At 39.6% G+C, this 13,816-nt stretch overlaps 1 protein-coding gene across 10 annotated transcripts in view; it reads right to left on the minus strand.

Moving 5' to 3' along the window:
* Positions 1–13,816, minus strand: part of LOC116319472 (cytoplasmic dynein 1 intermediate chain 1) — a 62,399-nt gene that overhangs the window by 40,995 nt on the left and 7,588 nt on the right. For 9 of the 10 annotated variants that reach the window (XM_039605806.1, XM_039605799.1, XM_039605801.1 and 6 more), the window contains 2 exons: positions 11,822–11,881; positions 11,455–11,567 (listed from right to left, as the gene is read on the minus strand). In XM_039605806.1, coding sequence (XP_039461740.1) covers positions 11,455–11,567; positions 11,822–11,881 — 173 coding nt within the window. The remainder of the gene's footprint in view (positions 1–11,454; positions 11,568–11,821; positions 11,882–13,816) is intronic. The other variant, XM_039605805.1, reaches the window with a different exon arrangement.

A 13,816-nucleotide genomic window follows, 5' to 3' on the forward strand; every position in this document is an offset into this window, starting at 1 on the left:
TCACATTATTCATATGGATACACACACACGCACACATACACATATAGAGCTCACAAACGTTCTGGTGGGTTGGCTGTGAAGCAGACCACAACACATGCACTATGCAGAGGAGTAGGAGGTCAACAAGACTTAAAAGGCTCCTCTAATGTGGCCCTGGCACGACACACACACACACACACACACACACACACACACACTCCTATCCACTAACTTCACTCAGAACAAGTCAAACTCCAACCTTCTTACTTTGGATATCAACCTGAGACACCGGGGGGAATTCTTTAACTTTTATGAGCCTTGCCTCCAGTAATGCAATCCTTGATATTTAAGAACAGCCCACGCCCATTAAAAGAAAAAAGAAAAACAATAATTGAACCACATTGATTTTACAAGTCAGCAATAATCACACAGCTTTCAAATAAATAACAGGTCAAAATTCATTTAAAGAGTAAAACGCCACACACACACACCATCCTACAATACTTTAAATGTTTTTTTTACAGGTGGACTTGTCACACAGAGTGTCTCTGTGAACGGTCTGCGCAACCTAAAGAAGATCACAAAGTTGTTTTCTTTTTTGTTGTTGTTGTTAATCCTCAGCTGGACATAAAACTCTCTTTCTGAGCGCAGAGAATCACCGCTAACACTTTAGGGACCTCTGTTAGTCAGGTTGGAAAGAAAATTGATGGTTTAGAGCCAGCCATGCAGTAAAGTCGAACAGATCTTTTTCTCAGAGGTGAGAGGGCAAGTCCGACCTGCGCAGAAATCTCAGTGATCGAGACAGACGTGACACACTGTCCAAAGCAAGACAAAAAACCGCATGGCATGAACACAATCTCTGCAGTTGCAAGTAGTAATTATTTGTAGATTACTTGGATTTTAGTGAAACTGCATAAAAAGTCCTCCAAACTCTGGCAATTTGATTCTTTTTTTCATTTTTTAGGTGGGGGGTGTTAATTTATTTTAATATAAAGTAATGTTTAAAATTCATCATAGTTCATCAAGTCATGATTGGCACAGTAGGGGTGAGTAAGTAAATATTCCCCACATACCCACACATTAGCAGCAGGGCCTGATGTAAAACTGCTAAAGCTAAAACCCGCAGCATGATTTAGATTAATTCATCTCTTCACCGCACTTCCCCACACTGATCAAACATTGTGTATATATATGTGTGTGTGTGTGTGTGTGTGTGTGTGTGTGTGTGTGTGTGTGTGTGTGTGTGTGTGTGTGTGTGTGTGTGTGTGTGTGTGTGTGTGTGTGTGTGTGTGTGTGTCTAAGCCTGTGTACACCCAAGTCTACATCGTATGAACACATGCATGCCCACACATAATCCGCTTTCATTAATGCAGCCCATACAGGCCTTTTGGAGGTCTGTGGCTAACTTCGCTGTGTGCTGTGGGCTGGTAGATTCTCCCTCCATCTCTTTCTCTCTCTCTCCCTGTCCCACTCGCCCTCCCCCATTCTTTCTAGCAATGCCACCCAAGTCTGGCCGCGACCCAGACCCACATCTTTAAAATGAGCCATCATGCCACGCCATGCCATGCTCTGAGCCCCACCGCAAGGCTCTGATTAAAACCCATGACTTCAAACTTTCCAAACTGTCAAAAACCCAGTCAAGGAGAGCGAGACCAACAGAAAGAAAACGTCTTACATAAAAATAAAAATAAAAATTGCTGCTGTGGCATCGACTTGCTTTTCGACGCGTCATCTGAGCTGGTATTTGTGTCACTCAGAGAAAGTGCTGTCTGCATCTGTGTTTTTGCGTGTGTGTGGCTCTGATGTTACAAACACACACATATAAAGTAGTGTTTGATTTGATATAATGATGGAGGAAAAAAAAAAAAAAAACATGGGATAACCATTTTCTTAGTAGCTCACTAAAGATTGACTCCCTTCTGCTAAAAAGACAAAAGTTTTCACTACACCTCAGCAACGCGGTCACATAAGCAAACTTGATTTGTAGCAAAGACCACAACGTCACGCAGTCTAATGTGAAATAGCTCGTTAATTTAGCAACACATATCCTACACATATTTGTGATTAATTATTAATCATTCAATATCATTTGATACCCATTCCTTTAAAAAAAAAAAAGGGGGGGGGGGGGCTGTCACATTTGGTTGGTGAGACTGATGGAGCAGAAGTCTATGTGCCAAGAGTGCTCCCTGCTGGAGAAACACAGAATTGCATGACAAACGGCAGCCAAACAAAAGCAGCAGGGGTTATGAATTTCACTTCAATCAGCTGTCAAGCTGTATGGTCTGAAATAATTAAAAGGGGTCAATCAGTCGCACCTACGGCAGAAATGGATTTTAAAGCTTGCTGAATTTCAACCACAATAATCTGAGGAACAATTTTAAAGAGACCTAAAGCTTTGATCTAAAGTATAAAGCAGTCAAAAGGCTCAGACTTGCAACAGAAAGTGTTGACAAAAAATTCTTTCTAAACAATTACTGAAAGCAGCTTTCTGGAAGATAGTTGTGGCAGTGAACTGCTACTCTATCAAATGAAAACCTCTAAGAGAGGACCACCCAAGCAAATGTTAAAGACCCACTTTTGTTTTACATGTGTATAAAAAAAAAAGAAAACCTCAAGAAGAGGAGGGAGGGTAGGGCGTGCATGTCAAAAAGTCATGTTCAACACAATGCAGATGAAGGCCAAAAAAAAAAAAGTTGAAAAGAGAAAAAGGGGAAACGTGAAACTAAACATTCCTACTCATCTCGAGCACTCATCAGATGGCAGATATTATTTTGGATGATGGCCATTTTACCTAAGAGAGGGAGAAAGCCGGAGGGAGGGAGATGAAGAAGGGGTTCATGTACCTTATTATACGGTGGTCATAGGGGAAAATTGCAATCATCTGTGACTCACTTGGAATACCTTACACACACACCGAAAGACATTATTTTCCTCTAATATCAAGAGTTTTTTCTCAGTTTTGACTGCCACGACCATTTTGACAGAAACCGCCGGGGACCCCGCATCAATTTTGCGAGTGAAACAGGAGTGAAGGCTGTGCCCTTTGGAGGGCGATGACGATGAAAGCCAAACTCAGACTTGTTTTATAAAGACAGAAAGTGAGAAGCGTTGGGCGATTAAGTGTGTCTGCAGGGAAAACACTGGGAGAGATCATAATAGCATAACCCCGATCTGATCTTCTGTGTGTGTGTCTGTGTGAGACACACTTGGTTTAAACAGCATCACGAGAAACTGCTACCTGAAGGCAGTCACTCTTTTAAAAGTCCAGAAGTCAACAATCGCAAAAAGGCACGTCTTCGATGTACTTTCTAGCAAAACTAATTCAAAGTACATTTTGTCCAGGGTCCTCCGGGTGTGCTCGCTGTGGTTGATCGCTACACAAATTTTGCCTTTACAAAAAACACACACACCCTCTGCTCTGTTCAGCCTGTTGTAGCCGCCTGGCTGGAACAACAATGTATGAGACAAATACTTCCATATGTGGCTGGGTACACACACATTCATATGCACATACATACAGAAAACACACGAGTGCCTAGCCATGCAAAATACACACTCGTGCAATCACATTCCTCTCTCCAGGACCTTGAAGACGGCCCACAAACCCATCAGTCATGTCAGTTTCATATAGACTGGGAGTGTGTTATATTCTCTGTTTTTATTTGAATCACTGGACTGTATGAAATCCTAATGAAGGACGCAGGATAGATTGGCAGAGGAAACTTCAGCTACGTGAATTGTGAGTATCTGGTGTGAGCCTCTGGCTAATGCAGCAATACTTTCCCTGCTAACGATCGGTAGTAGAAACAGGACAAAGCAAAAGCATTATTATTTAAAATGTGCCAATAAGAAAATAATGCTGTTAATTTTATGACATAAACTTAGATTTTACAAGCAGTGAAACTGTTGATTTTAACATCCTGGATAAAACCATCATCCATTACACTCTCAAAACTCCAACATGCTTCATTTTCTCCCACAGCTTACATACGCACTGATGAACCAAAACTTTACATCCACCTTTGATTGGCATGTCAACCGTGTAGTTACCGATATTTAAAAATAAAATATCAACAATAACGCGTCAATAATGCACATGATTATTTTGTAAATAACTGTGTTATTGTACAATTCTTTTTGTAGACTGTTAATATTTTAACTTTACCTTCATTTTTTTTTTGTTTACAGAAAAAGTTACACCTTTTATTTTTTCTTCAAATTATCTACAGATATCACCGTAATGGCCACATCCGTGTCCACACATACATGCTAACATGCTGGGGTGTACCTGGCAATATAAGATTTTAGCAGCAGACCATTTCGTTCTTTTAAGTTGGCAGTTGGAGTGCAGAGGGACAGACTGCATATGCTGCAGCAAATGCCCAATGATCCTCCTTCAGTCACAGCAGTCAGATGGTCACTACGGAAGCTCCCTTACACATAAATTGGATTTTCTAAAGGCATAAAGTGCAGTAGGAAAGTGTGTACCTCACAGATACTTGTGTGGAGTTTTTTGGTTTTTTTAGAGCCAGTCAGGCTTAAAGTAGAGAAGTGGGGATGAAATATAAGGCAGGGGAAGAATTTATCATCATAAAAAGGCAGTTTCACAGAGCTTGCATTTCTTAACATTATAATTTTCTTTTTCTGTTCATGCACACACACACACACACACACACACACACACACACACACACACACATAAATCAACGTGTGTTACGTTTTATGAGGCTTCTTAAACTGATTTATGAGATATGTACAGTGCCTATGGATAGCTGCTCTGGCATGCTGGAGACTAATGCCAGTGCCAACAACAGAGTTTATTACCTTTTTCATTCAGTTCAGTTCATCCAGTTTTTGATCGAGTCGTGCTTCCAGGACCACGTGATACGAAGAGCATTTGTGTATGCAGATGAATATTTAATGGTGTATCTACAGCCATTCATGGCAAAATACAGGACAGGACATAAGGATTTGTCACGTGCATGCAACTTCACTATGACTGAAATTTATAAAAGAGGAGCCGTCTGCTTTAAAAATCTGCTAAAAAGAATGCAGATCCACATTTCTTCACTTGTGTTTATGCACAGTTTAAGGCATCTGGCTGTAATTTCCTGGTAATATCAACTTAAACCTGTTTTACTTTTGTCTTCACACCTGCCTGTTTTCCTTTCATCGAACATGCTGAATGTAACAGCTAGCTTATCTCAGCACTTTTGCAAAATAATGCATGTTATTTATGTCACCGGTGAGCAATCGTAACACTGTGACCAGCAACATACATGTTCTCCAGTCTGTGCATTTAAGTAAACATTTTTTTTAAAGAAATAAAAGAAATAGAAGAAAATACTCCACACAGAGCATATGGTTGGGTATTCTTTGGACCTTTTTTTTAGTAAAAACTTTCTTCAATACCATTTCTTCTTCTCTGATGTGAATTATGGCTTTAATAAAAGGGCCTGGATTTTGCCTGATCAAAAAAAAGGAAAAACAATATTTAATCAGTAAATATCTGATTAAAGAAAAAATAAACATGACTAGAAAAGAAATCTCATGTTTCTGATGTGGTTTAACTTGTAGGCACACACTTGGTAACAAAGAAAGTATTAAGGTATTATTCTCAGTCCTACTATTACTATTATCAAAGTTCAGCAGTAACACATACCAACTCTGGACCCACACTGAATAAATACATAAATAAATAAAACCAGTCCCATACTAGTGTGCCTCTGTCATGTGTGTAATGCAAGAACTAGCGCAATAAACTTTTCAACTCTTATAGTAATGAGTGTCAGACATGGATTCCAGTAATTCGGCCGATTTCAAATCCAGGATTGGACTGGATAAAATCCCAAAAGACATCTGTTGTAAAACTGTTGATAAATATCTAAAGTTCAGGACCTGTTGAACCATATTTAATACATTTAGGAGTTTGTGGAAAAAAACACACCAAAGTAAACACTCTAATTGGACCAGTGTGCTGCCAGTGGTCAGGATCATTTAATAAATTTGGAGTTTGGTTTCTTAACTGCTCTATTATGGGATTACGTGGAGCTCCAGTGACATGTGTGCATGCGTGGCGTTCGTATGTGTGCATTTTGTGGCTGTCTGTTTTTTGTTTGTTTCCAGTGTATGCTGTGTTTACATTTATGAGTCTAAATGCCTCTGTGGAAAAAAAAAAAAAAAAAAAACACAAAACAGTACACACACGCACACACACTCAGTATTTTCAGATTAGTGTCTGGACCTGAGGTTTCTCTTGCAATTAAAAGCCATTACCGGCCCACCAAATGGACCTGAGGAGTGAATTTCTGACCAGTTATACACTCAAGCTGTACAGAGCCTGAGAGCTAATGGGCCAGAAAATATTACAGAGGCGGGAGAGAGAGAGAGATTTGTGTACCCATAGTTTTTTTTTTTTTTCATACGGGTGTGTAAACATTAAGATGATGTACACTCTTGACCCCATGAACTTGTAACCCTGAGAAGGGGGTTTTCCAAAGTTGCAATATCAAATTATACACAAATACTCAAAGAGTTGTATTTCTGATGGGCTGCTTCTGGTTCACTGCAAACAATTACTGCTTTAATGTCAGAACTGCTTCATCGTCCCTCGACGGCCCCTACTGCCACTTCACCTCCATTTCTGTCTCTCTTCTATTCCTGCTTATTTGCTAGTGGCCACGAATTTCTCTTCACCTTTTTTCACTCTCTCGCTCTCTTTCACTCTGCTTTTCCACTGCGACCTATTATGGGTCTTTTAAGGCTCCACTGAGCAAAGCCAATTTACTACAAACTGGGTGTAAGGCTCACACTACTCTCATGCAAACCTGCGCGCTTGTATACGTGCACATCCGCATGCACAAAATGCCTTCAATCGCTTTGACCTTTCCTTATCTTGCCAAGATCTCAAGTAAGCACATACACGGAGTGATAGCTATCCCCAGATTGGGTTCAGCGGACTTAAGTGTGGCTGTCAAAGTACTGGCATTTGCTTCGTTCATTACAGAGCGGTGCTGGCTGGTCCAGAGAGGGGATGAAGGGGAAAAGCAAAAGAGGGAGAAAGAAAGGGTGTCCAGAGTTTACTACACCTACGTGAAATCTCACCTTTTCGCTTCTCTTTCTTTTTTTTGTTAGACTTGAGGAGACTGGAAGTGCTGTATCTCAAAGAAGGTGAAGAATGATGGGTATTTTTTCTTAATTTACAGTTAATGTCTTACTTTAGGCCTTGCACCCATTAACATCCTCTCTAAGCTTATATATTAGAATCTGTGCTGCAGCCACTTCACAAACTCTTTTAACTTGCCAACAAACTTACACAATCAAGAACAACCAAACTTGGCACACAGGTACATCTGAAGCGTCCACAATGGAAGAATGTGGAGACTAGAAACCAGAGAAAGTGAATAACGTTTGAAAACTACAAGCAACTACAGGTGAGTGGGCTTTTCTCAATTTCCAACCAAGCAATTAAAAAGGGACATGAATAGGTAAACACATGCATGTAAATTTGTAACATGATGAAAGGTAAATTCAAAAATCTTCTTTTATGGGCATATATATTAAAATAAATTCAGTACATTTAATAGGACTGCACACTGTCTGGTTGATCGCAGTGCACTCTTGTTTTAGACAATGGGCAGCTGAAGTGGTTCATTAATCATACAAAGATGGAAATACATTTTGCTGCATGAGAACATACAATCACAACCACATTTGTCTCTTTATTTATGTAAGCAACATCAATATTTTCCATTCACTCCAATTTCTTTTAATCAATGTAATTAAATATATCAGTTTTCCAACAGCACAAACAGACCGGACAATACTGTAACATGGGCATGTACTAGTAATAAAAAAAATACAATCGATAATAAACCTGAGTTTGGGGGAAAAACTCATGGACCAAATGTTGTATAACTTTCCACTAGAAAGAATTATATGTGCAGTTAAGGAGAAAGGAAAAAACGTGAAAAGGTCGGAGACCAATTTGGAATTTTTGGTCTAAAAGATTTTGTAAACTGTGCAGTGTTTGGTTTGTTATATCGTTTGAATTTATAAATACAAAATGTATCTGACTTTGAAGATTTGGTTTGCCATGCTTGTCCCTTATCTAAAAAAATGACGTTTTTTATTTATACATGGATATGTGATGCATGTGTAAATAAGAACAGCAGTTTAGTATTCATTTTCTTTTGCCGCAGTTCTTTTCTTTTGCTTTGTTTTACAGTTCATGTTAAATATATAAAAACGTATTGGTCTTACAACACAGACATAACTGAACCGAGTACTTTGTTTGACCTTAGTAGGTCAGTCTACTATCACACACACCACAGTAGACCTTTGTTTATTTCTCAGCTATGACCTTAAACAAAGCATCTATCCGTCACAACAACCGTGTCCATTCATACGCATTAGAAAAGCAGCAAATAGCTGGAACCAATCGTGACTGGGGCTAATCCGATTGCCTGGCACAATGGGCACTCGGTACAGACCAGATCAGTGAGCAGCCAATGGGAAAATAACATTCACAGGGAGCGACGCATTACAATTATGTAGACGCAAATTGGTCTCGGAAATGAAAAGCTTTAAAATTAACTGGTTTAAATGAGAGTCACACACACAAACTACATGGGCACTTTAACACAAACTCCTGTGTACAAGCTGCACGCAACGTCAGATCAAATCCAATTTCATGAAACTGCACTCGGGCTTCAACACATGCTCACGTCACACCCACACAAAAGCGCATAGCCAGCCACTCTGGGCATAAGGACAGATAAGAGAGCACGAGGGGTCAGGAGTTCAAGGAAAAGATGCCGTGAGAAACTTCCTGACTCATCTGTCAATTATTTAAATCAATTACAATAACGCACTCGGGCAAAAAACATAAAAACAAAAAAGATCAGTGTTATAATTTTAATGTGAAGCCACCTCTTGCTTTTATGAATCAAATAGTAAATTTACAAAAAAAAAGGAATTATTAAATTAATAAGTTTAATACTAATCCTCACACTGATTCAATCAGATGGTTCTGACAAGACATGTTTCATTAGTCAAAATTACTGCTGAAAGACTCAGGATCTATGGGGATCCCACCATAGTCACATCAGACTTCAAGAACAGAGAAGAAACAATTTAATTTCAGAAGAACTTAAGACTAAGAATGTAAGTAATTCAAAGATTACTAAGGAACTATGAATACCATGAGCAGCCTGTTACCACAGGAAGACCCAAGCAATATCAATCCTGATCCACTCAATAAAAACAGGCCTTTGGACAGTAGAAATAATGAATATTTGCTAGTGCAGCTGCACGAGAACACCAGGGGCTACAAGCTGAGGTCATAGCTCTAATTCCTCGAAGCAGATTTAACACAAACACACATTTCTATGTACTGGAAACATGACTTCTTTGAGGATCAATGATGCCTTTTTTATATTTACTTCTTGAGGGTGCAAGAAGTCCTAAATTTCACACTTTTAGGTTCAACAGCCTTTTATTGAAAATAAACCATGTAACATTTTTAATGAAATTTGAAATCGTAGCTTAACTACCCGTAGATGCGACCTAAAATGAAACGTATGCTGCAAGCTGGGTTAGGTAATCAACAAAAAGGAACAAGCCTGAATAAACACACAGGCAGAAATGCAGGCAGGTGTTACCATCTACCCTCTTTCCCCCCTTTCTATAGACACACAAGCTTTGTGGCAGTCTGCAAAGGAAGGGTCTCCTGAGGCCAAGGTCACCTCCCCGCAGACCAACACAGCTCTGCTCTGGTTCCCAGATGTTCATATGCGTGCACACACAAACACACAAAGAGACCTCCTGAGCATGCTCTTGGAAGCTGAAAACAAACAAACCTAAATGGACCGACATATAGCACTGCTGCGGGCGCTAACCAGTCACACTGTGACTATTTGTTTATGTGTACACAGACTACTTGACCTGCATATAGGAACTGCTGCATGTTTATTTGTTTGCCTGCTTAATTGCCGAGTCCTTATCTCTTTAACTACCATATCTGTCTTGCACATTTTACAGCAGTTGCACGTTTGTTTGTCGAGACCTTGTATGTGCGAGCAAACATGACCAAGATAAATTCCATTAAGTATACTTGCAGGCACATGTGTATGTGTGTGTGTGTGTGTGTGAGTAGATGTCTCCCAGCACACATATGTGTGCACTTGTTGAATAAATGATCTATTCCTGGGTCTGTCAAGGAAATGGGGGTGGGTGGAGTAGGGGTGGGGGGGTTGAAGCAGGCCATTTGGATGCTGATCGGTACAGACGTGTGTATGTGCATGGTTGTTGCTGATGGAGGGTGGGGGCAGTGGAATCCACACCAGACCATCTATTATAATGACAGGAAGCAGGAAGTACAACCCCTTCACAGTCACATGGCTGCCAGCTGTCTTGGCAACAAGAAGAAGGAAGATAGAGAAGATGATAGGGATTGTGTGCATGTGTGCCAGGCTGTGTGTGTGTGTGTGTGTGTGTGTGTGTGTGTGTGTGTGTGTGTGTGTGTGTGTGTACCAGGTATTACTCACAATGTAGGGGACTTAAATCTGTTTTCCTTATGAGAAATCAAGTCCTCATATAAATCCCTACATTTTAAGATGACGACATGTAGTGGTTAACCTTATCTCCAGGATATTATAGTAAGACGCTGTACTATCCTCTAAAGTTGTGGCTACACAAGTATTTGTGTGCATTTGTAATGTCCTAATGGAAAATCTTCATTTTTCAAACACAAAACCTAAGTGAAATTATGCAAAAACTCAAAGTGTCCTCAACCCTAATCTCAATTCAATTCCTTCTCCATTAGAATGAACTCAAATCTATAAGCCGTTCGCTTGCACCCATCGATGTTCCACAAAATCCACTGCACTAATAAAGCTAAATTTTAACCACATGTATCTGTTTAGTAGCTGCAACTCAGCACGTCAGCTCCCACTTACATGTATACATTTTCACAGGTATCCACACATACCTTCACGTTCTTCAAATGTAGAACTCACACCCATTAAAACACAGATGCACAAAAACACACTTTTTCACCAATTTCCTCCACGCTAAAGCACGCTGGACTTACAGCTTTCCTGATCAGGAATATTAAACTTTAATGAATATATCTAAGAAGCACGTATTATTTAAACTGTATCATGCTTTCACAGATATGCATTTTTATGCCATATAATATACACACTGCAATTGCCCCTCATTTATCAAGTAATCTTGGGTGAATTACATCAGCCTGTTTCTACGTATAACCAGAAGTCCAAAGCATGATCTGTCTTCTCCCTTTGTAAGATCTATAAGCGCCATGCTTGGCAGGCTTAGACCTGGGTAACTAAATCATTGTCACATTCAAACATAAAAACAGCAATCACTGTATTTCTTCTTTAGCATCCAAAAAGGCTCTAAAAATGCTCACTCGTGCACACGCACACATACAAACACATAAATATTCACCTTCAGACAGGGTGCAGGTTGGTGTCTGAGTCTCCTTGCTGTAAGAGACGACCTCTTTGGGTAGGAAGTCTACTTGTGTGATCTTAGAGGCCCCCAGTCTTTGCATCCTGCGCCTGGATGGCAGAGAAGACGTTCTCATTAGCTCCTGATCTACTGTGAATAAATCCAAGCTGTCGATCAAACAGGGCATCATTTTTCATTTCAAACGCCAAAGTTTCAAGTAACAAATGACATTAAACCATTAAATATTTTATTACTTAAAGTCGAGAGGTTTTTCAGTGTGACATGCGGTGCCAAATAGGATGTTTTGCAGGTGATTTTTATAAAATGTTTTAATAGTGAACAAGAGGAGAGGAGAAAGCTGTACCCGAGCTCAGAATCAGCCTGCAGCTGCAGCACAGAGGGGTCTGTGTCCCACTGCAGTGTCCTGATGTCACCAACAGGGGGAGGGGGAGGGCAAGAGAGGACATGCATGTTTACAAACAAACACCTTATAACAAATACAAAAACACTAAAACACACGTGTCGTGCACAAACAGACATTAGCACATGAATGTGCGCACACTCTTATGCACTGACACCACTTATTTATAATAGCCTAACACAGGAACTCCCATTGATTTTCATGCAAAAATGGCACTGGAAAAAGTTAAACAGATAAAGGAGGTGAGGCAGATATATTATATTTCATTAAACATCAATGTGCTCTGTTATTTTAAAGATCTCTGCTTACAAGTTGTTGTGGCAGAAAAAGATGGAAAAGGAAAAGCTATTTGATGTCCTAGTGACTGCAGAAATATTTCTATGTATACTACATCCAGCTAAAACAAGATCTATGACCCATGACACTAATCCAGTGTCCAGTGACATATACAACTGTAGCACGACTGACTAGAAGCCAGACCACATCCTACAAAGCAGGATGTGGTCTCATCCAGGTAACTTCAGGTTTAATTCTGGGTGTTCAGTACTGCAAACATGGTTAACTTCTTCCTGGGGTAAATCGCTGCTGCAAATCTAACCTGCTCCAGAGTTGGTTATGGTCTAAATTAGAGATCAACAGCTATGAAATCACCGCCCACTGACCAATCAGCTCTCAAGGAAACATCTGAAGTCATCAGAGATCAACAGAGATTCTTAGACACAATTTTATTCCTTTATTTTTTTTTCATGTTGGCTGCAAACAATTTTAACAATGTTATTGTTCTGTAAGCATTATGATCCTAAATCAGGGAATCTATTTTTACTTACTGACCTATCAAATTTACAGGTAGCCTACGTTTGAATTCTGTTTTTAGATTTATTCTTTACTGTTAAACATCACTGAGGTTACAGCTGAAAAAAACCTGTCTTTTAAACATTTAATGGAATATTTGATTGTAAAAAATAAATCCTTTCAAGTCTTAATTGTAGAGTCTGCATTTTTGATGGCTTTTGTCAGGAATAGAAATATTGTCCTGCTATTAGTTGCTGCTATTTTTATAATCATCATTAACATTTCAGTATTAATAGTGAGGTTGCATTTAGATGCATTCAGATGTTCAGATATATGGTTATAGCCTTTATTACAGGTCCAAAGAAGAACCATTTTAAATGGTTCTGTTGAATCTATAATTTAAATGTTATTAATGCTTTTATGATCTCTGTGTAGAGGGCAGAGACAGGACAATACTCTCTGTGCCAAAATGAGACAGGAAACAAAAGCGCGTCTGCAGAGCATGTTTTGCAGAAGTGAAACTGAAGCCAGAAGTTTAAGTGCAAGGGTGTTTAGTATGCATTTATTGCGGATTAAGCCTTAAGCAGTTGTGGTAGATTGAAACAGTTGTTTATATATTTCACATATAAGTCAAGATCATTACACACAGGATGGCCTTAGCCTGGTTGGTTGCTTAAGTTGAGGTCAACTAAGGTTCAGAAAGCAGATGCAAACTCTGCACGTACACACAGACAAATAGTGAGAGGTCATGACACGTACGTAGCATACACTGCAGACACATACACACAGAAATGCAGAAGTGTGCCGACGTACTTAGAGGAAGTGCACCAGACGAGCGACAGCGAAGAGGGGAAGCACCGACCCGAAGACAATGTTTTTAGAGCAATGTTAAGGTCAGGGAACATTTTGTGGTTTGGATTGACGTAAGCTGTACTATTGTCTATTTTTGTAAAGAGGGGCTTTGTTATTGTACCCATATAAAACCTTGTCTCATGATTGTAAGTGCAGTTCGACACTGATTGGGTTGTTGAACTCACACAGCATGTGTTCATTAAATGCCGTCTAAATTGCACTGCGCCTGGATCTGTGGTTTTATGGATTCTTCTCTCAACATTGAACCCTAACATTTGGGGCTCGTTCGGTGAG

Source organism: Oreochromis aureus, linkage group 22 (genome assembly GCF_013358895.1).
Source record: "Oreochromis aureus strain Israel breed Guangdong linkage group 22, ZZ_aureus, whole genome shotgun sequence".
Classification (NCBI taxonomy): domain Eukaryota; kingdom Metazoa; phylum Chordata; class Actinopteri; order Cichliformes; family Cichlidae; genus Oreochromis; species Oreochromis aureus.